Source organism: Panthera leo, chromosome D3 (genome assembly GCF_018350215.1).
Source record: "Panthera leo isolate Ple1 chromosome D3, P.leo_Ple1_pat1.1, whole genome shotgun sequence".
In the NCBI taxonomy this organism is placed as follows: domain Eukaryota; kingdom Metazoa; phylum Chordata; class Mammalia; order Carnivora; family Felidae; genus Panthera; species Panthera leo.
In genome coordinates this window covers 70505132-70523656 of record NC_056690.1, presented here as the reverse complement: position 1 = coordinate 70523656, position 18525 = coordinate 70505132, and the positions used below count along the sequence as shown (strand labels likewise).

At 35.7% G+C, this 18525-nt stretch overlaps 1 protein-coding gene across 7 annotated transcripts in view; it reads right to left on the bottom strand.

Moving 5' to 3' along the window:
* Positions 1–18525, bottom strand: part of SMAD4 (SMAD family member 4) — a 59991-nt gene that overhangs the window by 23314 nt on the left and 18152 nt on the right. For all 7 annotated transcript variants that reach the window (XR_006195550.1, XR_006195551.1, XM_042911516.1 and 4 more), the window contains exons 2-8: positions 17050–17427; positions 15811–15985; positions 15346–15375; positions 10197–10409; positions 6119–6238; positions 5908–6024; positions 4465–4515 (exon numbers count right to left, since the gene is read on the bottom strand). Coding sequence is in view for 5 of the 7 variants with exons in the window: in XM_042911516.1 (XP_042767450.1) it covers positions 4465–4515; positions 5908–6024; positions 6119–6238; positions 10197–10409; positions 15346–15375; positions 15811–15985; positions 17050–17298 (955 nt within the window). In the remaining 2 variants the exon portion in view is untranslated. The remainder of the gene's footprint in view (positions 1–4464; positions 4516–5907; positions 6025–6118; positions 6239–10196; positions 10410–15345; positions 15376–15810; positions 15986–17049; positions 17428–18525) is intronic.

The following is an 18525-nucleotide window of genomic DNA, read 5'->3' as shown; positions in this document are numbered from 1 at the left end:
TCACAATCTCACAGCTCATGAGTTCAAGCCCAGTGTCGGGCTCTGTGCTGACAGTTCAGGGCCTGGAGCCTGCTTCGGATTCTTGTCTCCCTTGCTCTCTGCCCCTCCCCAGCTCGTACTCTCTCTCAAAATTAAACATTAAAAAATGTTTTAATAAAGAAAAATCATTTCTTAAAAAGATACACTATATTTATTATTGAGGATTTTTAATTATTTCAAATATTTTATATATTCAGAGGTATCTGCTTATTTTCCCTCTTAAAGGTCCTAAGTCTGGGGTAGAACATTTTAGCATTTCTTAGTCAGACCTTAAGGGGCCACATTAACCACACACCTAAAACAAGTATTACTTTGCTTTCTTTTCTTTTTTTTTCCAAATGTTATTTTTGAGAGACAGAGACAGAGACAGAGACAGAGAGAGAGAGAGAGAGAGAGAGAGACGGCATGAGTGGGGTAGGGGCAGAGAGAGGGAGACACAGAATCTGAAGCAAGCTCCAGGCTCTGACCTGCCAAGCGCAGAGCCCAATGCAGGGCTCAAACCCACCAACCGTGAGATCATGACCTGAGCTGAAGTTGGACGCTCAACCAACTGAGCCACCCAGGCGCCCCACTTTGCTTTCTTTTCTATTCGTTCATGAATCAAGGATAAGAAGTGAACTACCAACTGTAATTTAGTAGAATTAAAAGTACTAGGTAGCAGAGGACACAGGGATTAGGAAAGGCTTCCCAAAAGTGGTGTACTCCAGCTGGATCTTTACAAAGAGTTTGCACAGGGGCACCTGGGAGGCTCAGGGTGTTGAGCATCTGACTCTTGATTGCGGCTCAGGTCATGATCTCACGGTTCATGGGAATGAGCCCCGCACTGGGCTACGTGCTAACAACTCGGAGCCTACTTGGGATTTTCTCTCTCCCTTGCTCTCTGCCCCTCCCTGACTCATGCTCTGTCTCTCTAAATACATACATACATACATACATACATACATACATACATACATACATACATAAAAGGAATTTGCCACACACATTTAGGAGCTTAGGAGTATGTGGGTAGGCATCAAGATGGTCCCCAAGGATTCTCACCTCCTGATATTCATATCCGTGTGTTACCCCCTCCTCACAAAATAGGACTTTACAGAAATTATGACATGACTTTTGATCCTCTTTTTTAAATTTTCTTTCTTTATTTATTTTGAGAGAGAGGGTGTGTGTGTGAACAGTGTAGGGCCAGAGAAAGGGGAGAGAGAGAATCTCAAGCAGGCTCCACACTGTCAGCACAGAACCCGACGTGGGGCTCAAACTCAAGGACTGTGCGATCATGACCTGAGCTAAAATCAAGAGTCATACATTTAACCAACTGAGCCACCCAGGTGCCTCTGATAAGTCTTAAAAGACCCTGAGGCTCTGTCTTGCCTTCTCTTGATCACTTACTCTGAGGGAAGCTGGCTATCGTGTGAAGACACTTGAGAAGCTCCATGCAGAGAAAGTGGAGCTTACTGCTTACAATAACATTAACTTGCCAGCTACATGGGTAAACCACTTGGAAAGTGAATCTTCCAGCCCCAGAAAATCCTTCTGATGATAGCAGCCCAAGCCAACAACCTGACTGCAACCTCATGCGACTTTAAGCCAAAGAAACCAACCAACCACTCCCAGATCCCTGGCCCACAGAAACTAAGTATAATAAATGGTTATTACTGTTTAACTAGTTAAGTTCGGGGAGTAGTCTGTTGCAGAACACAGGTAACTAATATAGTGCACAAGACATAAGACAAAGAAGAAGCACAGAGGAATGATACCTGGGCAAGCTTGAGTATGTGCTTCAGGATGGTTAAAGCATAAAGAGACAAGGCTAGAAAAGTACACATGGAACAGGATCAGAGTCTATTTTCTGCCCAGCAAAGGAATTTCAACTTCATCCTTTTGGCCAAGCAATGATCAGGAAATTAATGCAAGTTCTTCAGCAGAGAAATAACTGGATTCAAATTTTAAAAGAAATACTGAATAAGAGTAGAGAGTAAACCAGGACTACAAGCCCTCCCAACAGGGCAACCAGTTAAAATATTCTCTTAATACTGTAATAGGAGTAATGAAGATAACAGTTGTCAGGTAAAACTCCTCTGGGGCCTCTAAGTATTCATAGTCAAAGAGTTCACAGCCCTCTGCATTCCAACCAGCTGACTCCACTACAGGTGTATGTGCATAGCTGATCCTCTCCCACAACCACTTGGACAGAGACCTTTCAGAATAATTCTTACCATTAAGTCATTTCCTAGTCTACTCAAGACAGAAGTTTTAATACCAGTGTGGGGTGTTCCAGATGTGTATCCTCATAACTAGTTAATGTTATTCCCTAACCACCAGGAACTGTTAGACCTCAACATCAGTTGCATCATGAGAATGAAGGAAATCTATCAGGAAACCAAAAGCAATTGCTGAATCCAAATTGAGCCCAAATAACCAACCACCCTTTCTAACCCCACCTCACCATCCCATCCAGAGTAGGTCTTTCTTCTGAGCTCTGGTTACCCTCCCTCCTGCAGACCACCTTCCACTTAGCCATATGGACACTGAGGCTCCCCAAAATGCCAGGCATCACTAATGACTCTCAATGACTAATGACTTTCTGCTTCGTTGAAGCCAGAAAAAATTCTCATTCTTAAGACTCTAGATTTTCCCCTCTTATCCCAACATATTTATTCACAACAAATTAAGATTCTGATATAATGATTTCATTCATATAATTTTAAAAACAAGTAAAACCAATCTACTAGATGGTCTAAGGATGCATTCATCAGTTTCAAAAAACAAAAACAAAACAGTATCCACAAAAAGCAGGATAGTGCTGATTTCTGGAGATGAAGAAGAAAAGTTTTTGACTGAAACAAAATGCATGGGGTAGGAAGTTTTTTAGGAGTGCTGTCGTAGTTCTCAATCTGGGTGGTGGTTACCTAGGGGTTGGCTTTACTGTTATTCATGAGACTGTATGTATACTTGTTTTATATACTTTTCTCTAGATTTCTCAATAAAAATGTTTTAAAAAGGGAAGGCTCCTTAACCCATAAACAATGTTCAATAAATATGCAAATAACATGTAGAAAACCCACTAAAGAGGATAATTTAAGTAGTATATATGTATGGTTAAAAAGTACTTAGGCCCGGCCAGTAGCATTTTTCTTCTAATCAAAACCAATATTATTTGCCTCCTAAATCAGCAAAAAGACTATTGAACTATCATGCCTATGCTGGCAAGCATGGTGAGTAAAACTGGTTCTCATACTCTGATGTGATCTCTATAAAGCAGTTTGGCCTTTTGATTCAGAAACTCTTCAAATCTCTTAAACTGAAACATGAGAAGTGTTATAAGCTTAAAAATCTTACCCTCAATGGTTTTTTTTTAACAGCTGGAAGAAAAATTAGAACCAACATAAAAAATAACAAACCAAACACTGCTTAAGAAAATTATGTAGATCTATTTGAAGAACTATAAGTTATCCTTTAAAATGATCATTATGGTTATTGTAGTTACATTATTTTTTAAATTTTATTGGAAATACATGCTGATATATTTATATATAAAACAATTTTATAGGATTTCCTTCAAAGTAATAGGTGAGGGTATGAATGAGACCAAACTGGTCCTTAGCTGACAATGGCTGAAACTGAGGGATGAGTACAATGGGGGGTCCGGGGGGGGGGGGGGGGGGTGCTGTCTGATATTTGGTATATGTTTGAAATTCTTCATAATAAAACAAATTACTTTTAAGTAGGAAAAAAAATTAAGCGATCAATTTTATTTGCATCTTTTTAAGCTAAGAAAAACATATGAAGGGATAGAGGAAAGTAATTCAAAATGCTATGTTTATGTTAAGAAGCCTTCAGTATTTTAACTCTCTCTGCTTTTTTACTTCTATGGTTTAAAAGACATATTCAAATTTGAATTAAGGAAATCTATTCAGCTATTTACTCCTTTGAACATAATTTAATCAAAAAGTTTCTAAAAATTCCAGTTAACCAAAAATTCCTGAATCTATCTTCTAAAACAGACAGAGTGAATTATTTTTATTTCCAGCGCACATTTTAGATTTTTCCCTGGCTTTTTAAACTACATTTTTACAGCTGTTCTATATTGAAACCTAGTTTTCTTCTGCTGCATATTTATGTATTCAATGCTAAAACCAGCACTTTGGTACCTCATATTTTAGCTGAAAAAACAGTTCTTGTCTTTTATTTCAGACAGTTAAAAAGTATCAAATATAGGCAGCTTATGTGGACTCTATTGGCTACTCATGAACTGTTGATTAGCTAATGCCATAAGGAGTACTGTACTTATCTAAAAAGTTAGGTAGGTTACTGTGTAACTAGACTAAAACCTGTGTGTGTGTGTGTGTGTGTGTGTGTGTGTGTGTGTTTTAATTACTATGAAGAAAATCTAAATATAGGGAATCATTGTTGAAATACACTTACCAGGATGATTGGAAATGGGAGGCTGGAATGCAAGCTCATTGTGAACTGGCCCTGAAGAAAAGACAATAAAAATCCCAATTTTATTTATTAAAAGTTTTCCAATGCTAAAACTTTTAATAAACCTTACTTAAATATAACTATCATACCTTAGGAGTGGTTTAAAGCTTATTCAATGTCTAAAAATTTAAAAGCTTAGTTTAGATTACTTTATATAAGCAAATACTCTCAAGGTACTTTTGTGGATATTTAATAGCTAACATTTTAATGCTATGTGCCAAGTGCTGTTAAGCAATTTGCAATAACTGTACACACAAGATTTAAATTATAAATGAATTATTCATGTAAGGTGATAAGAGTGTAATTTACAATGCAATATACAACAATAATTCAAAATCTTAGGTCCGTTCTAAAAACAAACGTTTAAGGTTTATTAAATTAAGGATAAATTGAGAGGTTATTAAGCATTAAACACTGTGCTAAACCCTTCACACGAATTATTCCATTTGCTTTTTACAACACTCCTTGAGATAGATACTATTACCCTTAAGGCTTAGTTAGTGGGGGTTATATAACCTGCCAATGGTCACACAGCCAGTTAAGGGTCCAACCTCAGCACCTTAACCACTATGCTGGGCCAGGCAGCCATAAAAAATTACATTCCCTAAGGTATGGAAAATAGTAACATAATTGAAAAAAAGCAGGATACAACAATATATACATAGTATGATCCTTTCTCTCCCAATATACATACACCCGTTTATATGACTGGAAGAAAAAATACGAAAAATATTAGAAGTGGATATCTCTACGTGGTAGGACTCTAAATTTTCTTATTTACACTTTTCTGTATGTTCCAAATTTTCTTTGGTTCTATTAATCTTATAATGGAGGAAAAGGAATTGGATACATATGAAAAATTCAGGGTCTTGATTTCACTAAGCCAAATGAACAATGTTCCTCTTCTGTCTGAAATTACAAGCTATGGTTATTAGTAGAGTATCCCTCCAAATCAAGCCTGCACAGAGTAATGATAGAGACAACACGTAAGTGTCTGCATTTTGCTGAATACTATGATGAGGGAAACCTTGAGATCTTGACACTCAAGGGATTTCAATCCACTTAGGGTGGATATACAGATATACATGAGACCTAAGAACATATACAAAGTAAACAAACAAATGAATGGAAATCAATGTGATGTTAATGAAACATTAGCAACAGAGAAATAAATTTAGTAAACATTACTCCTCTAAAACAAAGGTATGATAACAAAACTATGAAAAGTAAATAATACTGTTTTTACCAAAATGCTGAAAAGCAGTAATCATTTAATGAAACTAAATTGTAAGATGAATAAAAGATGTAAAAACATTTAAAAAACAAAACAGAAAGAAAACAAGTTCTCAAAAAGAAAAGGCCCTTAAAACAAAAACAAGAGCTTACAGTAATGTCCGGGATGGGGCGGCATAGGCGGGTGGTGCTGAAGATGGCCGTTTTGGTGGTGAGGCAAATTAGGTGTGTATGGTGCAGTCCTACTTCCAGTCCAGGTGGTAGTGCTGTCTAAAAATTAAGGCCCACATGGATTAATTTGCTTTTATAAAGTCTGCCTATTTTTTCTCAACTACTTAAAAGATTTTAAAAAGCATGTACATACTATGATGGTAAGTAGCTGGCTGACCAGTAAATCCATTCTGCTGCTGTCCTGGCTGAGGCCCTGAAGCTATCTGCAACAATCCTTCACTATGGCTGCCTGCCAGTATACTGGCAGGCTGACCTAGAGGAACAAGAAGACATTAATATGGTACATTGTGAGATGCAATCCTGCGTTTTTATACAGTAAATGAAGGACCAACTATAACTGATGATCGAAGCTATAAAGATGGGCAAAAAGTGGTACTAGTCCATGGTCTATCAAATAACAAACCCTAAAGTCATCTATGAAGGCAAACCTTAACTTGAAAAAGTTGAAAATTATTGTACCTTAAAGTAATGCCTAGCTAATTTTAGAGGCCTTTTCCTTCATTAATATTCTTCACGTGCCAGCAAAATCCCACTACGTGTCTAGCCTATCACAGTAACTTCAGAAGCACATCAGCTCATCACTGGCCATGCCATCTAGCTCTAGACCCTTCTAATTAGGACTCCAAAAGTCCAGGCTCAAGAAAATGTTGAAAACTAGAAATTCATTATCATCAGCACTGGTACTGGTAATGGCAAAATGCTATGGTTTGATAAAAGAAAAGCAGAGCAGGCAAATCTTTTAAATGGAATGTGATGGGTAAGGTGAAGTTTAGAAAAGTTCAAGCTCCACTGTTACATCAATAGAGCATTGCTAGTAAAAACAAAAACAAAAACAAAAACGAAAAACCACCGAAAAAAAAAAACAAAAAAACAAAAAAAAACACACAAAAAAAATAACCAAAAAAAAAAAAAACCCAAAAAACAAAAAAACACAACAAACTCGAAGTCTACTTTGAAATTTTTTCATGTACTTTTAAAAACCAAAAATCATCTCTTTCCAAGAACACTACCATATTCCTCGATTTACAAGAAATTACTTACTCTTTCTATACGTAATATACCAGAAGGAGTAAGACTCCTGTGGCTTCTATTCTATTCAAAACCATTCTACAATATCGCTTACTGACCTACATTTTTTAAAAGATTTTATTGTGTTTTTTTCTTAAGTAATCTCTATCTTCAACGTGGGGCTCAAACCCACAACTCCAAGATCAAGAGTCACATGCCCCACCAACCAGGCCAGCCAAGCGACCCAATGACCTACATTTTTAAGGCCTTTTTTTTTTTTTTAAGTGGAAAATGCTTGATTTCTTTAAGCAAGCATTAATGAAGTCAATTGTTTATTCCATTTGGAAAGCAATGAAATTTCACAGTTGTTATCTATCACTGACATAGCTTCAATCTTTTCTCATCTAAATGGGAATATAATCAAGATACACAAAAGGAAATGACACCATCGATCAAAGTATCAAGGAAAAGGAACATTTTTCTCCTCTCTACAAATCACATTTCCTTAAGGCTAGGATTATAAAATTAAAAGTTAAAGAGATTATTTCAATACTCCCCAATTATTTATTTTTAAACATGATGTTTTTAGAAACCTCCCTTCCTACTCATCCCAAAAAATTTTTTCCAAGTTATCTTCAAATGTTAATGACATTTTTACTCTTGCTTTTAACAACTGTACATGTCAGATTCTTAGCTACCTTACAAAAAGTGTCCCTATATAAATGAGATTATTTTAATTTACAGATACTTAAAAAAAAAAAAAACCTGAAGATATTCAAGTGCCAAATGAACACAGGTTGTTATCGGTACTGAATATTTCTATTACACAATTCCAAGTGTGTAAGATGAAATTAAACAATACACCTAGATAAGCTTATTTGAAAAAGTCGTCCTTTTTTTTTTTTTTAAGTTTATTTATTTTTGAGAGAGCACAAGTGGGGAATGGACAGAGAGAGACAAGGACAGAGAGAGAATTCCAAGCAGGCTCCACACCCCCAGTGCAGAGACCGACGCAGGGCTCAAACCCACAAACTGGGAGATCATGACTTGAGCTGAAGTCAGACGCTTAACCAACTGAGCCACCCAGGAGCCCCTGAAATAGTCTTCCAATTCCCCTATTTTGTCCAATTTCTTTTCTTTTAATCCTATCAATACACTTTTTTGAGGTCTACAGAACATTTTGAAACAAATTCTTTAAAAATCACGATTCAACTATGAAAATATATCTAAAAAATACCAAGAAAAACTATCTGCATTTCATTCATATCACTTTTCCTGGTTTTCAATAGACTTGGCTCTAGGGAATAGAACAGTTAGAATGAAGTCACTTTAGCAAGCATCAACAAAGGCATGCAAATTTAATCTCCAGATAATATCAATAAAAGTAAGTGGCTGTACTCTATCACTAATCTATGCTTGGCTGGCTGTAATGTGCTTTCTTTTATGATCCATCACTGACCACTCTGTAAACTATATTCCCAAATTGGTAAATAAAGAGTAGACAGATAATAGAAGCACTAAGTGATTAAGAGGGCCCAGGCTCTAAAGTATATGCTTAAACTATAAGATCCACTTAGAATATGCTGTCTATGGTGAGACCGTCATCTCAGGTAGCAAATCCAAAATATGTTGCTACATACATTTTGGTGAAGAGGTAAAATGAATTAAAGGGAGGATATTTGGTATACTTTACTTGTAAACTCAATTACAGAAATTAGGCCCCCATTTATTCCAAAGATCAAATTTGTATTCTGAATCTCATTTGATATTAAATAGAATAATGCTTCCTTTGGTGGCAGCTAACAAAGTATTAGTCCAGATCTATCAACAATCTACTGCTGATGTGGGCTGAGATACACTCTCCTTAGCAACCAGGTGCAAATAACACCATATACATGCCAAGACCCTGCTCTGTAATTAGTTTTTAAAAAAAAAAAAAAGCAACCCCACTTGCCAAACAGCAAACCATGCAACATTTGGTGACTGTGCAAATAAACAACAATATTAAAGAACAGAATCGGGGGCGCCTGGGTGGCTCAGTCGGTTAAGCGGCCGACTTCGGCTCAGGTCATGATCTCATGGTCCGTGAGTTCGAGCCCCGCGTCGGGCTCTGTGCTGACAGCTCAGAGCCTGCAGCCTGTTTCAGATTCTGTGTCTCCCTCACTCTGACCCTCCCCCGTTCATGCTCTGTCTCTCTCTGTCTCAAAAATAAATAAACATTAAAAAAATAAAAAAATAAAAAAAGAACAGAATCATTATTGCCCTGGTCAGGCCCAAGAAAAGATAAACCTAATATCCCTCTGTCTCTATAATGTAGCAGAGAAGATGGTGTATCTCTATCACGAGAAGAGCCTTTTAGAAAAATTTGTTAAAAAAAAAAAAAGATACACAGAATTTAGCTTTATTTCAAAATTGACTAAAATACATAATGTCTATCTTAAGGGATATAAGTTATGAACAACTTTATCAAGATCCTTTTTTCTAAATTTGTACAAGGGAGACTGAAACAGCTATTATAAAGTAATATTCTGCCAGATAAAAAATAAAAACTGATTAAAGTAAAGCTTGCAATTCCATTAACAGAAATGTTTACAAACATCTTGGTCCAAAACTACTTGTTAACTACTCAAACACTTCTCTAAAACATATCTGAAAGCTCAAGACAATTCTTACTTCTGCATGTAGTAGTAGAGGTAGTACAAATTGACCATTAATTTAAATCAATATTATAATCAAAGTTATTACTTAAATTCCAAGTTGACTGTACATCAACATAAAAACACTTAAGTAGGGGAGCCTGGGTGGCTCAGTCGCTTTAGTGTCCGACTTCACCTCAAGTCACTATCTCGCAGTTTGTGAGTTCAGCTCAGGTCACAATGTCGAGGTTCATGAGTTCGAGCCCTATCAGGCTTTCTGCTGTCAGCATACAGCCCACTTCAGATCCTCTATACCCCTCTCTCTTTGCCCCTTCCCTGCCCACACTCTCTCTCAAAACTAAAACATTAAAAAAAAAATTTAAGTAAATTGCAAAATTACAAACACCATTTTTTCTAGGACCAACTGAAAGACCTTTTTAATACTTTTTTCCTATAAAAGATATCACATTACTTTTAATTTTTACTTGGAGTTTCCTCCAAGTGACTACATGTAAATATTAAATAGGGAAAATCAACTTGCTGACTACACTGGATTCTACTACTCACTTGTGGAAGCCACAGGAATGTTGGGAAAGTTGGTGGTGCTGGTAGCATTAGACTCAGATGGAGCTAACAGAGCTGGGGTGCTGTATGTCTCCGTTGAGGCACGATTACTTGGTGGATGCTGGATGGTTTGAATTGAATGACCTTCAGTGGATAATGATGGCTGCCCTTCAAAGTCATGAACATATTCATCCTTCACCAACATACTTGGTGGAGCTATATAAAAAAGTAAACACATTTAAAAATTTTATAAGCTTCTGTTACCAGAAAAAAAAATCTTGTATTGTAATAACACCTAAAATTAACTATAATGTAAATAACTCTAACTCAGAATTTTTCATAATATTTGAAAAGAATACTACTTTATCAGCAAAAACTATGCATTTAGAAATAGTGACATCAAATATATTTTACCATTCAATCTGACAGACCCCCCAGAAATCTGAAGATAGACTGTACTCCCAACAACTTCCAGCAATGATCCTGAAGAGGTATTCCTTAGTTTATTGATTAACCTAGAAGTAATAATCATCTTTTTTTTTTTAATGTTTATTTATTTTTGAGACAGAGAGAGACAGAGCATGAACAGGGGAGGGGCAGAGAGAGAGGGAGACACAGAATCGGAAACAGGCTGCAGGCTCTGAGCTGTCAGCACAGAGCCCGACGCGGGGCTCAAACTCACAGACTACGAGATCATGACCTGAGCCGAAGTCGGCCGCTTAACCGACTGAGCCACCCAGGCGCCCCGGTAATAATCATCTTAAACACAGGAGTTAGATGAAAACCAAATGGCTGGGGAAAATGTTTATCCAGATGAGAAGACCAAATTGAGATCAAGTAATTAGCTGTATCTTCTTGCTAATTTCACACTGTAGAAATGAGTGGGATCTGACAGCTATCCAATTCCAGGATTTAGACTTATTGTCAAGTGTCATGCATTCAAAGATTGAAACGTATTCAATGTCCGTCCCCTCCAGGGTTAGAACCAAAAAGAAAAATCCTAAATGGTAAGTCAAACTGAAATTTCCTTCTAGAAACCCAAATCAAATGATGTTTGATAAACATATGGTGTGAAAAAACTCAATAATCAACATCTTTCACCTATGTGGTTATGCCTTAAGCAAACCTAGACTCTAGCTGATACAACAACACTTTTCCTGTAACAAATTAGGGAAAGCTGCCTTTTCCTCAAGGAAAAAAAGAAAACTTAGACTGCACTGATAATGTCAACTGTTCTCTGCCCAGAACCTCCCTATTTGTTTTAGACTATTGTTTTGGGGTATGCTTTTTGTCTTTAGCAAACAACCCTTTACTGCTTCTAAACTAAAACTACCCCATAATTTTACAACCCACAGAATTCTAATACTAGGTTCTCTTAGAATAATCAATTAACAGTCCACAAGAAGACATTCTCTTTTCCATTAAGAATCAACATCCAGCACCCTTTGTGTTTCCCTTATGTCAGTTTTTGAAAACATTGATTATACATAAATACCAATTAGTTACATGACTTTTTTTTTTTTAAGTAGGCTCCATGCCCAAAGTGGGGCTTGAACTCATGACCCTAAGATCCCTGAGATCACAACCCTGAGAGTTGTGTAATCTACAGACTGAGCCAACCAGGTGCCCCAACATGACCTTTTTTTTAATTGAGAATATTTAAAAGAATAAGCCATTGTTCAAATTACTATGTACAATCTCTTAAAGGGCTTTTTCATACATCACAAGTCATGAAGACACTGATATAGTTAAGACCAAAAAATTCCGTTCCCAAAAGTTTTTCTTTAAAAAATTCTAGGGAGGGGCACCTGAGTGGCTCAGTCAGTTAAATGTCTGACTCTTGGGTTTATGCTCAGATCATAATCTCACAGTGTATGGGTTTGAGCCCCACCTCCAGCTCTGCGCTGACAGTGCAGAGCCTGCTTGGGATTCATTCTCCCTCTCTCTCGCTCTTCCCCTCCCCTGCTTGTGCTTGCTCTCTCAAAACAAACATTTAACAAAATAAAATTTAATTTAAAAACATTTTTAAAAATGAAAAAATTCTAGGGAAACAAAAAGATAACCAAAAGGATGCTTAACACATCACTATGTATAAGTGAAAAAAGAAAAAACTGGACCCAACCATTCATCACTAATGTTGGCCAAATCATAAAAATTCAAGAAAAAATCATTTGGGACACAAAGTGAGTATTGCTGTATTTATTCAATCTTTCAAAAAAATTATATCATTCAACAAAGTTCTATAATTTTCTTCATATAGATCCTGACATCTCTAATTCCTGGACATTTTAGGGTTTTTGTTGTTATACTGACTAGGATCTTTTTATCAGATACTGGTATTACTAGTACATAAAGAGAAAGCTACCGATTTGAGGAAACAGTTGGTCAACTTGATACTCGTCGCTTTTGCTTTTCAGTGGACTCTTCGGCCTAATGTGCAGTTGTAACAATTAAATCCTACTTTATGCCTCATAATATTTTTTTGCCTAATACATTGACTAAACCTTCCCCAAATGTAAGCTTGAGACTTCTACCTGACTACAAGTCTCTTTCTCAAATAACTTAAACCATGTCCCTTGGGTGAAACTGTAGGTATCAAGGACAGATGTCTGCAATATACTTTTTTGCAAAAGAAAAAAAGTAGGTTACAAAACACTATTGTACACTATGATCACATGCATGTTTAAAAAATCACATCACGTAATTTAAAAAGCAAGGTCCGGAACAAGTGCACAATATGCTTTTTATTTAAGAAAGGAGGGAAAAAATACATGTATTTTTGCGTAAAGAAACCCTGGAAGGAAACACCAGAAACTAATAAAAGTGATTACCTGAGGTAGGGGGGAATGGGGGCAAGGGTGGGAGCACTTCTTTTCACTGTATACCTTTTTATAGTATTTTGATTTATGGACCATGTATTGCCTATTCAAAAAAATAAAATTAAAAAACATATAGTATATATTTTTTAAGTCCAGAAAAACAGACACCAAACTATTAAGTATTTCTCTTTATGGACTAGCATTCCACAAATTCATCCACTGAGTAAATATTTATTGAGCACTTATGTTCCAGGTACGGTTCTAGCACTTGGGATATATTAATAAACAAAAGAAAAATCTCTACCCTCATAGAACTTACACTCTTCTGTAATATTTTTTTATTGTTTAAGTATCTAATATTGAGTACACATTACTCCAGCTTCTCCTAGCTGTCCATCTTGATCTTCATCTAATCAAGTGTGGACAATGCCACCTACCATGGAGGGGATAATGGGAATGGTGCAACACTTGAATGCACTTGGCTCAGTCAGTACCTGACACAAATGTGTACTTAGTAAGTGTTAGCTGTGATGATTTCATTGTACTTTTAGAGCAGTCATACCTGTAGTGACTGGAAAATGTCCTATGAAGTGTAAGGAATATGTATAAGGGACAGAAAAGCTGAAGCCACTGGGCTCACCTCCGACCACAGCATTTCTCTGATGCTACTCTTGCTGTCTCATTTACCTTTTCCTTTTCCTTCCTCCACTAGACTATGAGCTACCTAGAGTGGAGAAAAAATACCCTACTTATCCTATCACCCCGAGATCCTAACACAGTACCAAGCAATACACGTTCATTAAATCTTCTTAAAATGAATATGCAGGCTGATGTGGTCATGGAAAGTTTCATAGAAGACAGGAAATAAGCTGGAAATGATTATCACCAAAATTCCAACACAAAAGTGAAGGAATTATCCCATTTTCTTAACTTTTTCTTTACCTGGCTTTGTATTATTTGTTTGTCCAAATCTAGAAGGGACTGTGAAAAACATCTGTTGTTTTCTGAGGAAATGAGCCACTGAACCTGGCCTTAACAAACCACCACTAGGGGGACCTACAAGGCTGAAACAGCCCTAGAGCCACTAAAAAGAGCTGATCATCCACACAATCCGACCACTAACAGCTACTCATGACAGCAGTATTTCAAAGTAAGGGAGGAGTGTGATGAGTCCTCAGAATTGGATCTCCTCACAACCACCACCACTAAGGAAATTCTGATATAATTATCACTACAGTCTCCCAAGCCCTAGTACTTTAATTCTCCAAAAGCAGGGATGGAGAAAGGTGAAAATCTGAAGGGTATTTACTTTCAAAGAAAATAAATGACATAATATCAAGGGCTTGAACCAATCTTAAAGGTACTTTTCCCAGACCACTACCACATTACCAGCCCACTGTTCTCAGAAACCTACTAACCACTAACAAGTAACAAAAGGCACTAGAATCTTCCTCCATTATTCATGACATAGAAGAAAAATGGACAATAAAAACAAGTAGACTTTCATGCTCTTCCTAAATTTTGTTTAAGGTTGTTAAACAAATGGATGGTAGTTCTGACCCACCCCTAAGACTCTGCAACAAGAAGTGCCAACCCACCGATTTCCCTCCAGAACAGCACACCTTTCTAAGATGATAGTGGTTCTTTATCAGAATTTCTCTGTAAATTAATTAGTTCCTACAAAAATTTTAGCTCATTAACACGTTCTAAGTAACAGCGCTAAAGTTTTAACAGAACTCTGTTCTCAAATATTATACTAAAAAACAAAACAAAAAACACCCCCCCATTGATTTAATTTCCCCACCTCAAAACTCTCCTTTTAAAAACAGAATTGGAAATTATCTATGAAAGTTAAAGTAGCCTTGTTTTATCGACTCAAAATGTAACAAGACTGAAAAAATATTAATATATATATAAATAAGTTAGAAACAAAGAAAAATTAGAATATTGGTATTTTTAAAGGATAGGTTATACATGACTCTAAATTACCAGACATTATCGGTATCTATATTCATTTAAACTGTTCTGTGAGATTTTCTTCCAAAATAGTCTGTTTTTACCAATCAAAAAATATTGTTTATGTTTTACAGTCCCCTATCATATTTTTTTAGACCACTTTGGTACATAAGTGTAGTTCAAATCCAAAGAACCAACAGCCTATTTAAATCCAGTTTTAAATACTGATAAATGCCCCCCCAAATCTACATTTCCAAAACAGTAAGTGTTTTTCTTGTAAATGCTACCAGAACTCACACAAACTAATTTTAGGTCAATAAAAAATAGAGGGGACAGGATAAAAGAAAACAGAAAGTTACAAGAAACAGATTACCTACCATTACTCTGCAGTGTTAATCCTGAGAGATCTTAATTTTTTAAAGGGGAAAAGAAAATGAAACATTAATCATTACCACAATAATATTTTCCATTGTATTTAAAATTACAAAATGTAATTTTACTTCACAAACCATTTCAATCCAAGATTAGTAGTATAAATACTACTATTTATAACTGACAATACATAAACTATTCAACCTATAATGCCTTCCATCTTATTTTTTAAAAATAATGTTCTAAGTGGGCAGAATATGAGCTATAGTGTATACTTAATTTTAGCAGTCAAAATACAAATCTGTTCTAAAGTTCAAATTTAAATATTTATATTTCATTAAGAATATCTGACTCTTTAACCTTAGTTGAAGTACTGGGCTATCTCCAAATTTATAATTTAATGTAGAAAAATCAAATTATTGAGATCTGTTCCCTTTGTGCATCTAAGGATAAGAGCAAAGTCTACTCACCAATTCCAGGTGATACAACTCGTTCATAGTGATATGGATTTACACAGACACTATCACATTTTAAGTCAAATGCATACTGACAATATTTAACATGTTTGAGTTCATTTTTGTGAAGATCAGGCCACCTCCAGAGACGGGCATATATCACATGAGGAAATCCTTTCCGACCAGCCACCTAGGAAAAACAAACAACCATTTACTGATCATCAGTTAATATACTGATCATACATTAAATAAGGCACTTAATATATATTCTCATTTAATTCTTACAGTCCTACAAAGTCAGTATTATAACCCCCATCTCATAAGTGAGAAACATTTATGAACTAAAGTTACTTCTTTGAGACCTGTGCTCAAGTTTTTAAAATGAAAAAAAAAAAAAGTATGAGTTTGCTGAAGTACCCATTTCTAAAATCTAGAAATAAACATTTTAAATCTAATGACAGAAGATTTCTGTATGTTTCTTTAAAAACATGCAGCACAGAAGATATATGATATAGTTCTATACAAAAAATATAATCACTGAAAATGAAAGATTAAAAAAATTATAAGATATAAGCTTTTAATCCTAAATTTTTTTTTTTTTTAACATTTATTTATTTTTGGGACAGAGAGAGACAGAGCATGAATGGGGAAGGGGGAGAGAGAGAGGGAGACACAGAATCGGAAGCAGGCTCCAGGCTCTGAGCCATCAGCCCAGAGCCCGACGCGGGGCTCGAACTCACGAACCGCGAGATCGTGACCTGAGCCGAAGTCGGACGCTCAACCGACTGAGCCACCCAGGCGCCCCTTTAATCCTAAATTTTAAAGATATGCTTGAATTCTTTTAGAGTTTTTCATATAAAAGTACCAAATATACAGTATCAGATTTCTAAATTATAAAAGGACCAAATATAACTCAGTTTTTAAAATGTACATATAATACCAAAAAAAGAAGGAAAAAAAGCTACAAAGATGAATACCAAAGTGCTAAAGGTATGGGGTTTCTTCTGCTTTTTGCTTTTATTTCCAAATTTTCTACTTTGAATTTTTTTCTTGTAACATTAAAAAACTTAAAATATAACTTTATTATAAGGAACATCTATTCTTCCATATAGTCCCATAATCATATTGGTACAGGATGTAGAGTACCTGAAGAAATGGAGCAAACATTAAATTATCCAATAGTAATGTAAAAGAAAGCAAGAATATTTTAATCTGCCACTACAAAACATAGAAAAACTCTAGAACAAGACTAACCTGAAGCCTCCCATCCAATGTTCTCTGTATGGTAACACATTTGCTAGGATGAGCTCCATTTGTAGTTATAGCTGTTATTAAAGAATCCAGTTCATCTTTTTTCTCCTTCAGCTTCTTTACCAAACTTTCAATTGCTCTCTTTGCAAATGTTTCACTCTCTCCACCTTGTCTATGGCACATCAAACTATGTACAATGCTCAGACAGGCATCATTACTTGTTGGTGTATTTGTAATAGACATATTGTCCATTTGTCAAAGTTATTCTTTTATATCAAATAGGTCTCCAATTTCCGGAGAAATTTTGATCTTTTGGAGGCAGTGAAAAACAATGACTAACGTTGCAAGGAAAATTATTAGGCATGTGGTATTCAGGATAACCTAAAAAAAATGAGACATAGACATTAAAACACATTTCACAAAGTAGATTCAATTACTTGGGAAAAGAGGGAGTTGCTTCAGTTAAGTCAAAGACTCAATGTACATAATTTAAATTTGGTACTTAGAGTTTTAAATAACTTAATTAAAATGTTGCTGTTTCTGACATTCAAAAAAAATATTAGTTAGGCCTTCTCATTATTATAGGGGCATACTCAATCAAGTCTTGTGGACTGAACTAGTCACCCTAAAGTTAAATCTTAACATGACTTTTTTAAATGATTACTAATGAAGACCAGCACTTTAAAACACGCTTGATTGACTAAACCTAAATGTCTACCATAATACACATGAAAAATTTACCATCACCTGATACGAAATGCTGTTTATCAGTTAAAAACACCCATCTTTGTTATAAGAGACCACTGACAACAGTAAAAAAGATGCACACAAATTTTTAAATGGGCAAAGGATTCTAATACTCCTCTCTCCAAAGAATGGCCAATATGCATATGAAATATGCTAACATCACTAGTCAACAGGGAAATGCAAATCAAAAACACAAGGAGATACCACTTCACATTCACTAGGCTGAGTAAAGCAAAAGGGTAGATAATCATAAATATTGGTGAGGAAGTGGAGAAACGGTACCCTCATCCACTGCTGGCGGAACTGCAAAATGGTACAGCCACTTTGAAAAGTAGTTTGACAATTCCTCAGAATGTGAAACACAGAGTTACTGTATGACCCAGGAATTCCACGCTTAGCAATTCTACCCAAGATTACTGAAAGCCTATGTCCACACAAAAACCTGTACATAAATGTTCACAGCAGTTATCATTCGTAACAGCCAGAAGTGTAATACAAATGTCCATTAACTAATGACTATTTAAATGAGTATATATATATATCCATACAATGTAAACATTATTCAGTCATAAAAAAGAATGAAGTACCATTACCATGCTAAAACATGGATGAACCTGGAATACATGCTAAGTGAAAAAAGCCAGTCACAAAAGGCCACATATCGTATAATCCCATTTACAAGAAATATCTGAACAGGCAAATGCATACAAAGAAAAAGCAGATTAATGGTTG